Source organism: Taudactylus pleione, unplaced genomic scaffold, assembly GCF_031769625.1.
Source record: "Taudactylus pleione unplaced genomic scaffold, aTauple2 ptg000681l, whole genome shotgun sequence".
In the NCBI taxonomy this organism is placed as follows: domain Eukaryota; kingdom Metazoa; phylum Chordata; class Amphibia; order Anura; family Myobatrachidae; genus Taudactylus; species Taudactylus pleione.
This window is the reverse complement of record NW_028285083.1, coordinates 333,065-349,451: the sequence shown is the minus strand read 5'-3', so window position 1 is coordinate 349,451 and position 16,387 is coordinate 333,065. Positions and strand designations below refer to the sequence as shown.

At 46.4% G+C, this 16,387-nt stretch overlaps 1 protein-coding gene across 1 annotated transcript in view; it reads left to right on the top strand.

The window, feature by feature from the left end:
* Nucleotides 1-16,387, top strand: part of HYDIN (HYDIN axonemal central pair apparatus protein) — a 329,731-nt gene that overhangs the window by 286,989 nt on the left and 26,355 nt on the right. The window contains 4 exon segments of the mRNA XM_088455949.1: nucleotides 3,162-3,327; nucleotides 3,668-3,815; nucleotides 8,452-8,659; nucleotides 8,764-8,985. Of these exon segments, the coding sequence (XP_088312075.1) occupies nucleotides 3,162-3,327; nucleotides 3,668-3,815; nucleotides 8,452-8,659; nucleotides 8,764-8,985 (744 nt within the window).

The window sequence follows — 16,387 nt, the reverse complement described above, 5'->3', positions numbered from 1 at the left end:
TTGTTGAGTGCTTTGAGGTTGAGAATCGGACGATATGACCCATTGGGTTTCTGTACCAAAAATAGATTTGAATAGAAACCCTGGCCCCTCTGGGAGAATGGAACAGGCACTATAACTCCAGCCTGGAGCATAGTGTGCAATACCTTCCGCAGCTCCGTAGCCTTGTTCCGGTCTGATGGTAGACCCGTGGTGAAGAATCGAGCCGGGGGTCTGTGCCGGAAGGAGAGGGCGTACCCGTGGGAGACCACCTCCAGAACCCAAGTGTCTGTCGTAGTGAACGACCAACACCGGGAGAACTGCAGCAGGCAGCCTCCCACCCTGGGATCCCCCAAGGGGAGACCCGGACCGTCAGGCCGCAGGCTTGTCATCTGGCTTGGGGGACGGACGTCTGGTACTCCATGCCTGTTTCCGGGGCTTGACCGATTTCTTAGGGCCAGCCTGTCGAGGAAACGACTGTGGTTTGGGCCTGCCCTGGGCCCTAGATGACCGAAAGGACGATGGTCCAGAACCAGAAGGAGCAGCGGCCGACGGGAGACAAGCAGATTTGGCTGCCGCCAGCGTGGCCACAATCTTATCCAGATCCGGACCGAAGAGAACTTCTCCGGTAAACGGCAACGCTTCCAGACCTTTCTTGGAATCTGCGTCCGCCTTCCAGGATCGCAGCCACAAGGTGTGACGAGCAGCTACCGCTGCTGAAGAAATTCTAGACACCAGAGTACTAATGTCTAGAGCCGCCTCGTTGATGTAGGTGGCCGAATCACGGAGATTGCCAATCAACTCCGCCTGTTCGGCCGGACAGTCGGATTCAAAAGAAGCCTCTAATGAATCCGCCCAGCGCTCCATCGCTCTGGCAACCCAGCAAATGGCCATAGCCGGCCGTGCTGCCCCCCCTGCAAGGGAATAAGCGGACTTCAGGCAGATTTCTACCTTGCGGTCCGTAGCATCCTTAAGGGAGGACATGGATGGCATCGGCAATGTGGCACTACGGACAAGACGGGTCACGTGAGAATCCACCTGTGGAGGGGATTCCCACTTGGCAAAATAATTATCCGCGAACGGATAAGCCACCGCCAGGCGTCTCTGCGGCTGGTATCTTTTGCCAGGTTGTTTCCACGCCTCCTCTAAATGGTCCACCAACTGACCCGAAAGAGGAAAGACTGTGGCATCGCCCTTCACATCTTTGAAAAAGGCATACTTAGATTTAGCCGCTGGGGGAACTTCGTCCTCAATCACCAAGGCTGTGCGGACCGCCCGAATAAGTCCAGGAATATATACTTTGGACTTAGCATCAGCGTCCTTAGTATGGAGAGGTTCCTGATCGTAAGGATCCAGAATCTCCCCATCATCAGACGTCCCTTCGTCATCCTCATAAGGAGCGGACAGAGACGCCACCGGCCTTTTATGAGGCCGCATCACAGACTCCCCTTGCAACACATCCGACAAGTGCTGTACAGAACTCGTCAGGGAGTTAACCCACGCTGGCTCCTGAGAACCCGGGAGCGGGGAAATAGGGAGACTGTGGGGTACCACCAATTGTCGTGGGAACCCCTGCATGGGTGACGACACCACAGACTGCTGGGACAAACCCATCGGAGTAAACGCGGGCTGCGGAGCTAACTGGCCCACTAAAGCTGTTAACGCCTGAGCGAAACAAGCCCAGGGCGGCTCCTGTACCGGTGCTGTAACCGTAATAGGCCGCGCCATGGACAAACACTGCCGGCAAAGGCCCTCCGCGCTACCCTCCCCCTCCGCTAACGGTACTTTGCACGTGGTACACTGTAGCCGGAGGGGAAAATCACTTTCAGACATGATGGCACCACGTATGTGACCTCTCTCACCAATTAAGTATTAAATAGGCGAGAGACCACCCTGCAGCACCGCACCGCAAGGGCTTTAGCAGAAAGAACAGGGACAGTAATAAAGCTGACAGTTTAGAGAAGAAAAGTTACAGGCAGCAGCGCTAGCACAGTCACATACAATGCAGAGAAATAACAATTCCTGCACTAACAGCGCTGATCACTCAACTACACAGACACAGGGCCTGGTAGGACACAGCGCTGCATACACAGACCTGAGCCACAGCGGAGGAGAGGTATGCGGGGGGACCCAGACCACGATTTTTCCGTCCAGCGCTTCCAGCAGCGTTCACCATGCGTTCTGGAGAAGATGGCCGCCGAGGAGCAGAGAGGAGGCTGGCCTGGGGGAGGAGCGCTGACACAGGACCAGTCGGCAGCATGCAGAGAGGGCTGTGTGCAGCAGGGGAGGCGCCGGCTGTGAGACAGGGAAGGCGCGCTCCCCTGGCCTGCATTTAACCCCTGGGACGCCGCAGCGCTACCGCTCTGCTGCGGTCCGCTGTCCCAGGGGGTAGTCGAAGCGCAGGTTGGTCGCCTGGCTCCACGCTGCAGCCAGTCCCCAGGGAGCCCCCTGCCTGGGGACTTAGGACCATGTGATCAGCGGGGACCCACCGCGGGACCCCGCTACTTACCTCTGTCCCCATTGAATCCGGCCATGGTCCGGAGCATCTGGGGTCACCGCTAGCTGTGACCCCAGACGCCCACCAGCATCCCCGGATCAGTACCAGCGTTCTGGTACCGGCGGTGTGTAGGGAAGACAGCATGGACGTCAGGACTGACTGTCCATGCTGTTCATCCAGATGTGCAGCCACAGCTGCATGAAGAAAAAGCTTCAGGGGCTCTTTTAGCCCCCACTCCAACAGGTGCACCCGACTCCGTCCGGGCACCAAACTAAACTGAGGTGCCTTACCCCGGGGGCGGGGTATAGGAGGGGGACCTAGTGCATCCTGGGAGGCTGAAAGCTTAACTCTTTGGTGCCCTGCGACTGACGTCACACCTATACCCCAAGGTATCCTGTGGATACCCTATGGACCCTGAAGTAGAAATACATATATACACGGCGTAGGGTCCATGGTCTGTAATCAGTCACATTAGTGATATGTGTGGGAGGAGGAGGAGGAGGAGGAGGAGGTACGTTCTGTAGTAATGGTGACTGCTACCTCTCCTGTGCCATATACATATATACACGGCGTAGGGTCCATGGTCTGTTATCAGTCACATTAGTGATATGTGTGGGAGGTGCTTTATGGTAAGGACACGGCTGCATTTGTAAGGTGAATAATTATCTAATCCCGGAAACATTTCCAGATCACCTTTGAGTTCACCCCTCAATTTCTGGATATCACGGAGTCATTCTGGTCTTTCGCAATCCCCGAGCAGAACATCTCCGTACCTTTCCTGCTGGTGGGTAAAGCCCTGGAACCTTCTCTTTCACTGGACAGGTCCCACCTCAACTTCCGTTCTGTGCTGATAGGTAGGTGGTCTCTCCGTACAGGCAGTCGCATTGCCTCTGTCATATATCACATTACTTTATATACCCCTAATAATGTGTGGGACAAAGTGTGCGCCGCTCATTGAGCAGACCCGAGAACTGCTGTAAGGTAAGACCACGATGACGCGCCTGCCGGTCCCACCCTTGCTTTATATACAGTGTGTTATCCTTTAATGGCCGCCTTTAGTAGATGGATTCATTTGTCAGTGTATGAGGATGTCATTGAGCACTGCCGGTAAGAGCTATTTGTGTCACTGTAGCATAGATCTATGATGTCATGTTCTCAGGTCACTTGTTAAGTGTCACCTTCTGTTGTGAACAGGCCAAGAAGCTCAGGAATATGTCTATTTAATCAATAATGAGAACAAGTCATTGAGCTTTGCTATCCGTGAAAGTTCTCGCTTTTCTGAAGGCCACGTTCATAGTGTGACGGTAAAACCGATGGACGGAACAATCCCACCTCTGTGCAGGTAAAGTGTAAATATTTCATATAGGGCTTGTTGTGTACTGTATACATGAAGATCCCATACTGTACCCCAGTACCCCACGTTCTCCTTCCTTACTAGCCATGTATCCTGCTCCTCCTCACAGTCCCAGTGATACACATAACTATTGCGCTCAACACCCCGCTGTCTCTGCCAGTCCTTCCTTCATGCAGATACCAGGACATGGAAAGTTGCCCTATACTTTTATTTTACTCATGTTACAACAGGAAATCTTGTTTTAGGACTTTATCTAGTTTCTGTGCTGGTGTTATTAAGTCTTCGTGTAGAACTCTCCATTCAGTAGAGATGTCATTGTTTTATTTCTCTTCTCCATAATCCCATTTTCTTGGACTGGCTTCTTGTCAATACAGATGATTGTGGTTGGAGTGTAGAAAAAAAGAAAACAATCACAGGGGGTAATGCTGGGAGCCTCAGAGCAACTACCAGGACAACCCCACTGTATAAGCCAGGCTTCTCCTGTTCATACGGGAATGGAGCTATTACATCAAAGATTACTGGGCTATCAATATAATACTGGAGTTACTGGACACCCCTTTGTTTTACAGGTTCACTGTATTTCCTTTCAGTCTTCTGGAACCCCCTTAGAGCCAGGGTATCCAACCCTGCCCCCCAGTTTCTCCATAGGCATGTCATTTACCAGTTCCCCTGAACCATCAGGTCAGAGGGCAGTTCTGGGGAGTTTGCACTCGGTCTTCTGGGTCACTTAGAACTGGGGTCACTGAGATCTGTTATTTGGTGGAGAAGGATTTTTTTATCACCTGTGATGACCTTGAGTTTTTGTACACCCTCATTCATCCGATGCATCGGAGATATCTCTGTCCACAATGTCAGCCTAGCCACAACAGATGAAATATTCCTTTCCCCATATTTGGACGATATTCTGTAGCGAGCCCCAATATGCCAACAGATTTAGCAGGACGCTCCAAGCTACATGGAAGGTCTCCAGTAACTTGGCTGGTTGGTAAATTCCAAGAAGAGTTCTCATCAGCCTTCAGAAATAGTTCATTTCTGGGGCTCATTCTACTCCCAGGTTGGAACAGTATCTTCTCCACCAGCAATGGTGCATAAAGTAACGTCCTCCACTATTAATTCCCCGTCTTAGATTCCTATAAACCTTTCTGCCAGATTCAGCAGATACTGGACAAAGGCCTTACAGGGATTCCTGGTAACATTCCCTGGTTATCCAGCCACTTCTCCAGATGTAACCTCCATCTCTCCATGCTGCAGCACTCTCCCTTCAGGCCTCTCATTATGAGTAATGTGAGGCGTCCTCCCTTCTCAGTACCTCCCTAAGGTTTATGAACCAGGGGCCTTGTCCTGTGAGAACCCTATATGTTCGTTCATGCAGATAAGGCAGTATTAGGTACCACATTCTCCTTTCTGCCCAACATGGTGGACTTCTGCCACATTAATAAAGACATTGTATGCAAGTGCTGGCAAAGCAAGGGTACAGAGCAGAAACTGTTCGTCCAACCTCCAGCCCAGTCCGGCTCCTCCTCTACTACGTATGTGTCACATACAGCGCCATCCCGGCACTCTCCCTGTATATTATTGTGTGTCCCATAGAGGACATCCATCATCTAATCGCTCACGGTATAACATACAGACACTCTGTGCAGAAGGTTTCCATATGAGCCATTCAGGTTTTGGCGCTGTTCAGTATTATGTTAGCGGCACAGGTCAGATGGCCATGTGGTCGTCTTTCCACCATTTACTAATATTTACAGCGTTCACTTGGGCACCTCACAGTCTGTTGGGTGTGTAGCCATTGTTCCTGTGAGGATACGGGGTTCTCTCAATCACCCAGACACCGAGCAGATGAAACCAAAGTAGTGGTTTATTTTTCACGGCACACAGAAAAAGGTAATATGCAATGGCAAGAGGTAAATATAGCGAACAGGCAATATTCAGGTAGCAGTCCCGCCAGAAGCAGTCCCAGTAGAGGATAAAGTCCCAGAACAATTACACAATATAGCTAGAGACACCCAGTCCCCACAGGAGAAACTATTGTTAAATCCAAACAGCGGTAATTGTGAAAGTCCACATAGAAGACCTATCACATGTCCCACAAAGCAGTGATAGCGTATAAGCATAAATCCACGTAGAACTTGTGATGCGTTCCACTAAGCACCTTGGAAGATCGATACCTCTTAGCCAAAGTCAGTGACTAATATGAGGAGCTGTCCTCAGTGACCTCTTTTAAAACCTTCCAATTTCCCATGGTGCTTGTGCCCACCCAGAGGATTAGCAAAGTTCCCTGATTGGTGTGGGTCCCTTATCCTGTCCGTCCCTCCTACATTCCCCTTATGTCATGTTCCTGATGAACACATGCTGGCTTGGCTCTGTGCCAAAGTCCAGAGAGGAGCAAATAGAAGGAACAATGGGCAGGTAATTGGTTTAAGTCATGAGTGTCCCCTGTGGAGGTGGAATTTTAACCCATGAAGTGCTTTTTCTGTGAGATGTTACATTGCTCTACTGGTTACTTCCTGTGTGGCTAGGTCAGACTAAAAAATGAATAAAACAGGTATATATACAAGGGCTAAACATAAAAGCTAAAAAGTATCACACATTACATTTCTTCACAGTTCCCTATATAGTTTATCCTCTATGTTACAGCGATCACGTGGGCACCTTGCAGTCTGTTGGGTAAGCAGCCATTGTTCCCTATATGGTTTATCCTTCTTTATGTTACAGCCATCACGTGGGCACCTCGCAGTCTGTTGGGTAAGCAGCCATTGTTCCCTATATGGTTTATCCTTCTTTATGTTACAGCCATCATGTGGGCACCTCGCAGTCTGTTGGGTAAGCAGCCATTGTTCCCTATATGGTTTATCCTTCTTTATGTTACAGCCGTCACGTGGGCACCTTGCAGTCTGTTGGGTGGGCAGCCATTGTTCCCTATATGGTTTATCCTTCTTTATGTTACAGCCATCACGTGAGCACCTCGCAGTCTGTTGGGTAAGCAGCCATTGTTCCCTATATGGTTTATCCTTCTTTATGTTACAGCTGTTTTCGCTGTTGTCCTTAGGGTTTTACTTTGATGATTTTGGGCCATCCCCAGTTGTCTTAGCTGACAAAGAGCCTTTCCAAGCAACACTCACTATTACATCCTCATACTTGCTACTCATTGAGTCTGGTTCAGAGCCGCGCACAATGCTGATGTTCATGTAGTTGAGCGAATATTTGCAACCACACGTGCGTGAAATCTCCTACGGCATATGCATTACCCTGAGTGTACGCAATAAAATGCTGTTGCAATGGGCATTCCTGGGTGGTGGCTAGTAATGGTCTGTTCAGAGAGCATGTTATGGGCATGTGTTGTGGGCGTATCAATGCAAGACGCACAGCCATGGTCAGACGGGATACTGCAGTTGCCATAGAGGTGGTGCACTTTTGATGGTGCGACCAATGGTGGCGTATAAGGATGTATCAATCAGTATGACAGCGTGCCCGAGCACTAAACATGGGTGCCTCATTCCTTGCACATTCGGCCACACGGATATTTACAGTGGAAGTTTGCAGTCCATTTGCATAAAGTTGCAGACGGATGACCGCCGTTAGACACTGCTGCGTGCACTTTTGCAAACGACTCAGAATCAGGTCTATTATATCAGTGCACTAACAATCAGCTTTTACTTTAGAGTCTTTCTTTTTTTGGTGATTCTTGCGATTCTATGATTCTGTATTCTATCTTTACTAAACCAAATAGGGGACTTCTTCCTCTGGTGAGACATCTTCCTCCAATGGGACTTCTTCCTCTGGTGGGATTTCTTCCTCTGGTGGAACTGCTTTCCTCAATGGTACTCCTCTGGTGGGACATCTTCCTCCAATGGGACTTCTTCCTCTGGTGGAACTTCTTTCTCCAATGGGACTTCTTCCTCTGGTGGAACTTCTTTCTCCAATGGGACTTCTTCCTCCAATTGTACTTCTTCCTCCAATGATACTTCTTTCTCTGGAGGAACATCTTCCTCTGGTTGGACTTCATCCAGAGAAAGAAGTATCATTGGAGGAAGAACATCATCTTCCAATGGGACTTCTTCCTCTGGTTGGACTTGTTCCTCCAGAGAAAGAAGTATCATTGGAGGAAGATCTTCTTCCAATGGGACTTCTTCCCAGACCTTTTTATGCCGATTTTGATCTGACCAACCTTAAAGAGCTGTTGAAGATTTAGACCCTCATATACAGCTGGGTGTAACATACACATTTCCATACTATGCAATAAAAATGTATCTGCGTTTAGATTTTTATGTGGTGAAGACTCGTGTTCCCTTACACCCATAGAGGAGAAACCGTTAACAGATGGGCAAGCCTAAGATAAGTGTAAATGTGACATAGTAAGACATGAATACGCCTCCTAGGATATGTATCTCCTGTGAGTACAGGAGACCTGGTGCAAAGATACGATGGTGATCAGCAGTATTAACCAATTGCTCGAGTGCATAGTAACTTGTTGGCATCATGGCTATATTATACCAAGTATCGACATTACTTATTTCTTATCTCATTTGGATCACCACTGTCAAAACTTCATTATAGCGAGTAACCCTGTCTCACCTCACATTCCACCACTGCGCCAGTAACCACCTCTCTGCTCTCTTAGGATTCCCATCAGTGTTCGCCTCAAGCCGTCCATGGTAGGCGAGGTAAATATTAACCTAATTTGTGACATCAAGACCAAAACTGAACCCCTATATCTGAACGTGAAAGCCGATGGGCACTCCACCGAAGCATGCATTCAGTGCCAAGACAACCTGGGCACAGTCACCACTCTGTCCACGCAGGAGCCCAGTGAGATTGACCTAGGACAGGTGAGACGTTAGAGCTTGGTTCTGTGACAGCGGTGACGACTTGTCCTGTGCGGTATACCGGGGCTGCCAGCTGCAGTTATCATCGCTTCCTTTTCTCTGAACAGGTGGATATTAACGATCGCTCCAGTCTGCAGTTCCAGGTCATGAACAGTGGACAGTTCTCCTTCAGCTTTTCTTGTGCCCTGTCTGCGCCTCGGGGGATGCAGGAATTTCTGTCCCTCTCCCCAAGCAGCGGCTGTGTGGCCCCTGGGCAAAGAGCACAAGTGTGTTTTACCTTCTTTCCCACCAGGAAATGTGTCGTGAGGGACACCCAGCTGACTATCAAGGTGAGTAACTTACTAAGGACTGATCACAATCACTACAATTGTATATGAGACAATATATTATCCTGACATAGGGCACATTGTGGCCTTACTCAGATGGGTAATGTATAGATGGCTGTAGGAATGCTGCCAGGACACAGTGGTATTACAGTAATTGTTACTGTACACAATTGGATTATGTTAATCTACAACTGGCTGGAATAATACATTTCTCAGCGCAAGGCCGGGCGTTGTTATTCTGGGACACTTACTGGCATTCATGTACTGCATCTCCGTCTAATACCAAAGCCCATTCTATTCTATGTCCCTGCCCAGTGACGTTCTTACTGGCACCTGAATGCTTTCACCATGTGGATCTTTTGGGCACTTCAGAGGGTCTGTAGATCTCTATGGTTTTCTACATACTCCATATGGGACAACTCCACTGGATTAAACAATACTATGATGTATTTTTCCCATTTATATTAATGGACCATTATTTCCAGTGAAGTTGTGCGCTACACACATTATTGATCTGAATGGTCCATAGAAATAAATGAGCCATCAATACAGCTACAAAGCACTAGTAATTGTTTCCCCCATGGTTGTGGCTGTGACCATAGCATTTCACAGTGTGAAATGCTACGTTAGTGTGTCACACAGTGTGAAATGCTACGTTAGTGTGTCACACAGTGTGAAATGCTATGTTAGTGTGTCACACAGTGTGACACACTAACGTAGCATTTCACACTGTGTGACACACTAACGTAGCATTTCACACTGTGTGACACACTAACGTAGCATTTCACACTGTGTGACACACTAACGTAGCATTTCACACTGTGTGACACACTAACGTAGCATTTCACACTGTGTGACACTAACGTAGCATTTCACACTGTGTGACACACTAACGTAGCATTTCACACTGTGTGACACACTAACGTAGCATTTCACACTGTGTGACACACTAACGTAGCATTTCACACTGTGTGACACACTAACGTAGCATTTCACACTGTGTGACACTGTAACGTAGCATTTCACACTGTGTGACACTGTAACGTAGCATTTCACACTGTGTGACACTGTAACGTAGCATTTCACACTGTGTGACACTGTAACGTAGCATTTCACACTGTGTGACACAGTAACGTAGCTTTTCACACTGTGTGACACACTAACGTAGCATTTCACACTGTGTGACACTGTAACGTAGCATTTCACACTGTGTGACACTGTAACGTAGCATTTCACACTGTGTGACACTGTAACGTAGCATTTCACACTGTGTGACACACTAACGTAGCATTTCACACTGTGTGACACACTAACGTAGCATTTCACACTGTGTGACACACTAACGTAGCATTTCACACTGTGTGACACACTAACGTAGCATTTCACACTGTGTGACACTAACGTGGCATTTCACACTGTGTGACACACTAACGTAGCATTTTACACTGTGTGACATTGTAACGTAGCATTTCACACTGTGTGACACTAACGTAGCATTTCACACTGTGACACTGTAATGTAGCATTTCACACTGTGACACACTAACGTGGCATTTCACACTGTGTGACACACTAACGTAGCATTTCACACTGTAAGGTAGCATTTCACACTGTGACACACTAACGTAGCATTTCACACTGTGACACACTAACGAAGCATTTCACACTGTGTGACACTGTAACGTAGCATTTCACACTGTGTGACACACTAACGTAGCATTTCACACTGTGTGACACACTAACGTAGCATTTCACACTGTGTGACACACTAACGAAGCATTTCACACTGTGTGACACACTAACGTAGCATTTCACACTGTGTGACACACTAACGTAGCATTTCACACTGTGTGACACACTAACGTAGCATTTCACACTGTGTGACACACTAACGTAGCATTTCACACTGTGTGACACTAACGTAGCATTTCACACTGTGTGACACTAACGTAGCATTTCACACTGTGTGACACTAACGTAGCATTTCACACTGTGTGACACTGTAACGTAGCATTTCACACTGACACACTAACGTAGCATTTCACACTGTGTGACACACTAACGTAGCATTTCACACTGTGTGACACACTAACGTAGCATTTCACACTGTGACACACTAACGTAGCATTTCACACTGTGTGACACACTAACGTAGCATTTCACACTGTGTGACACACTAACGTAGCATTTCACACTGTGTGACACACTAACGTAGCATTTCACACTGTGTGACACTGTAACGTAGCATTTCACACTGTGACACACTAACGTAGCATTTCACACTGTGTGACACACTAACGTAGCATTTCACACTGTGTGACACACTAACGTAGCATTTCACACTGTGTGACACTAACGTAGCATTTCACACTGTGTGACACTGTAACGTAGCATTTCACACTGTGACACACTAACGTGGCATTTCACACTGTAACACACTAACGTGGCATTTCACACTGTGACACACTAACGTAGCATTTCACACTGTGTGACACACTAACGTAGCATTTCACACTGTGACACAGTAACGTAGCATTTCACACTGTGTGACACACTAACGTAGCATTTCACACTGTGTGACACTGTAACGTAGCATTTCACACTGTGTGACACACTAACGTAGCATTTCACACTGTGTGACACTGTAAGGTAGCATTTCACACTGTGACACACTAACGTAGCATTTCACACTGTGTGACACACTAACGTAGCATTTCACACTGTGTGACACACTAACGTAGCATTTCACACTGTGTGACACTGTAACGTAGCATTTCACACTGTGACACACTAACGTAGCATTTCACACTGTGTGACACACTAACGTAGCATTTCACACTGTGTGACACTGTAACGTAACATTTCACACTGTGTGACACACTAACGTAGCATTTCACACTGTGACACTAATGTAGTATTTCACACTGTAAGGTAGCATTTCACACTGTGACACACTAACGTGGCATTTCACACTGTGACACTGTAACGTAGCATTTCACTGTGTGACACAGTAGCGTAACATTTCACACTGTGTGACACTAACGTAGCATTTCACACTGTGTGACACACTAACGTAGCATTTCACACTGTGACACACTAACGTAGCATTTCACACTGTGTGACACTGTAACGTAGCATTTCACACTGTGACACTGTAATGTAGCATTTCACACTGTAAGGTAGCATTTCACACGGACACACTAACGTGGCATTTCACACTGTGTGACACACTAACGTAGCATTTCACACTGTGTGACATTGTAACGTAGCATTTCACACTGTGTGACACTAACGTAGCATTTCACACTGTGACACTGTAATGTAGCATTTCACACTGTAAGGTAGCATTTCACACTGTGACACACTAACGTGGCATTTCACACTGTGTGACACACTAACGTAGCATTTCACACTGTAAGGTAGCATTTCACACTGTGACACACTAACGTAGCATTTCACACTGTGACACACTAACGAAGCATTTCACACTGTGTGACACTGTAACGTAGCATTTCACTGTGTGACACAGTAGCGTAACATTTCACACTGTGTGACACAGTAGCGTAGCATTTCACACTGTGTGACACACTAACGTAGCATTTCACACTGTGTGACACACTAACGTAGCATTTCACACTGTGACACACTAACGTAGCATTTCACACTGTGTGACACTGTAACGTAGCATTTCACACTTTGACACTGTAAGGTAGCATTTCACACTGACACACTAACGTGGCATTTCACACTGTGTGACACACTAACGTGGCATTTCACACTGTGTGACATTGTAACGTAGCATTTCACACTGTGTGACACTAACGTAGCATTTCACACTGTGACACTGTAATGTAGCATTTCACACTGTAAGGTAGCATTTCACACTGTGACACACTAACGTGGCATTTCACACTGTGTGACACACTAACGTAGCATTTCACACTGTAAGGTAGCATTTCACACTGTGACACACTAACGTAGCATTTCACACTGTGACACACTAACGAAGCATTTCACACTGTGTGACACTGTAACGTAGCATTTCACACTGTGTGACACACTAACGTAGCATTTCACACTGTGTGACACTGTAACGTAGCATTTCACACTGACACTGTAATGTAGCATTTCACAGTGTGTCACACTAACGTGGCATTTCACACTGTGTGACACACTAACGTAGCATTTCACACTGTGTGACACTGTAATGTAGCATTTCACACTGTGACACTGTAATGTAGCATTTCACACTGTAAGGTAGCATTTCACACTGACACACTAGCGTAGCATTTCACACTGTGTGAAATTGTAACGTAGCATTTCACACTGTGTGACACACTAACGTAGCATTTCACACTGTGTGACACTGTAATGTAGCATTTCACACTGTAAGGTAGCATTTCACACTGTGACACTGTAAGGTAGCATTTCACACTGTGACACACTAACGTAGCATTTCACACTGTGTGACACTGTAACGTAGCATTTCACACTGTGTGACACTGTAGCGTAACATTTCACACTGTGTGACACTAACGTGGCATTTCACACTGTGTGACACTAAAGTGGCATTTCACACTGTGACACTGTAACTTAGCATTTCACACTGTGACACTGTAATGTAGCATTTCACACTGTAAGGTAGCATTTCACACTGTGACACACTAACGTGGCATTTCACACTGTGTGACACTGTAAACGTAACATTTCACACTGTGTGACACACTAACGTAGCATTTCACACTGTGTGACACTAACGTGGCATTTCACACTGTGACACTGTAACGTAGCATTTCACACTGTGTCACACTAACGTAGCATTTCACACTGTGTGACACACTAACGTAGCATTTCACACTGTGACACTGTAATGTAGCATTTTACACTGTAAGGTAGCATTTCACACTGACACACTAGCGTAGCATTTCACACTGTGTGAAATTGTAACGTAGCATTTCACACTGTGTGACACACTAACGTAGCATTTCACACTGTGACACAGTAACGTAGCATTTCACACTGTGTGACACACTAACGTAGCATTTCACACTGTGTGACACTGTAACGTAGCATTTCACACTGTGTGACACACTAACGTAGCATTTCACAGTGTGTGACACACTAACGTAGCATTTCACACTGTGACACAGTAACGTAGCATTTCACACTGTGTGACACACTAACGTAGCATTTCACACTGTGTGACACTGTAACGTAGCATTTCACACTGTAATGTAGCATTTCACACTGTAAGGTAGCATTTCACACTGTGACACACTAACGTGGCATTTCACACTGTGTGACACACTAACGTGGCATTTCACACTGTGTGACACACTAACGTAGCATTTCACACTGTGTGACACTAGCGTAACATTTCACACTGTGTGACACTGTAACGTGGCATTTCACAGTGTGTGACACACTAACGTAGCATTTCACACTGTGTGACACTGTAAGGTAGCATTTCACACTGTGTGACACACTAACGTAGCATTTCACACTGTGTGACACTAACATGGCATTTCACACTGTGACACTGTAACGTAGCATTTCACACTGTGTCACACTAACGTAGCATTTCACACTGTGTGACACACTAACGTAGCATTTCACACTGTGTGACACTAATGTGGCATTTCACAATGTGTGACACTAACGTGGCATTTCACACTGTGACACACTAACGTGGCATTTCGCACTGTGTGACACTGTAATGTAACATTTCACACTGTGTGACACACTAACGTAGCATTTCACACTGTGTGACACTAACGTGGCATTTCACACTGTGACACTGTAACGTAGCATTTCACACTGTGACACACTAACGTAGCATTTCACACTGTAAGGTAGCATTTCACACTGTGACACACTAACGTGGCATTTCACACTGTGTGACACACTAACGTAGCATTTCACACTGTGACACTGTAATGTAGCATTTCACACTGTAAGGTAGCATTTCACACTGTGACACACTAACGTGGCATTTCACACTGTGACACTGTAACGTAGCATTTCACTGTGTGACACAGTAGCGTAACATTTCACACTGTGTGACACTAACGTAGCATTTCACACTGTGTGACACACTAACGTAGCATTTCACACTGTGACACACTAACGTAGCATTTCACACTGTGTGACACTGTAACGTAGCATTTCACACTGTGACACTGTAATGTAGCATTTCACACTGTAAGGTAGCATTTCACACTGACACACTAACGTGGCATTTCACACTGTGTGACACACTAACGTAGCATTTCACACTGTGTGACATTGTAACGTAGCATTTCACACTGTGTGACACTAACGTAGCATTTCACACTGTGACACTGTAATGTAGCATTTCACACTGTAAGGTAGCATTTCACACTGTGACACACTAACGTGGCATTTCACACTGTGTGACACACTAACGTAGCATTTCACACTGTAAGGTAGCATTTCACACTGTGACACACTAACGTAGCATTTCACACTGTGACACACTAACGAAGCATTTCACACTGTGTGACACTGTAACGTAGCATTTCACTGTGTGACACAGTAGCGTAACATTTCACACTGTGTGACACTAACGTAGCATTTCACACTGTGTGACACACTAACGTAGCATTTCACACTGTGTGACACACTAACGTAGCATTTCACACTGTGACACACTAACGTAGCATTTCACACTGTGTGACACTGTAACGTAGCATTTCACACTGTGACACTGTAAGGTAGCATTTCACACTGACACACTAACGTGGCATTTCACACTGTGTGACACACTAACGTAGCATTTCACACTGTGTGACACAGTAGCGTAACATTTCACACTGTGTGACACTAACGTAGCATTTCACACTGTGTGACACACTAACGTAGCATTTCACACTGTGACACACTAACGTAGCATTTCACACTATGACACTGTAAGGTAGCATTTCACACTGACACACTAACGTGGCATTTCACACTGTGTGACACACTAACGTGGCATTTCACACTGTGTGACATTGTAACGTAGCATTTCACACTGTGTGACACTAACGTAGCATTTCACACTGTGACACTGTAATGTAGCATTTCACACTGTAAGGTAGCATTTCACACTGTGACACACTAACGTGGCATTTCACACTGTGTGACACACTAACGTAGCATTTCACACTGTAAGGTAGCATTTCACACTGTGACACACTAACGTAGCATTTCACACTGTGACACACTAACGAAGCATTTCACACTGTGTGACACTGTAACGTAGCATTTCACACTGTGTGACACACTAACGTAGCATTTCACACTGTGTGACACTGTAACGTAGCATTTCACACTGACACTGTAATGTAGCATTTCACACTGTGTCACACTAACGTGACATTTCACACTGTGTGACACACTAACGT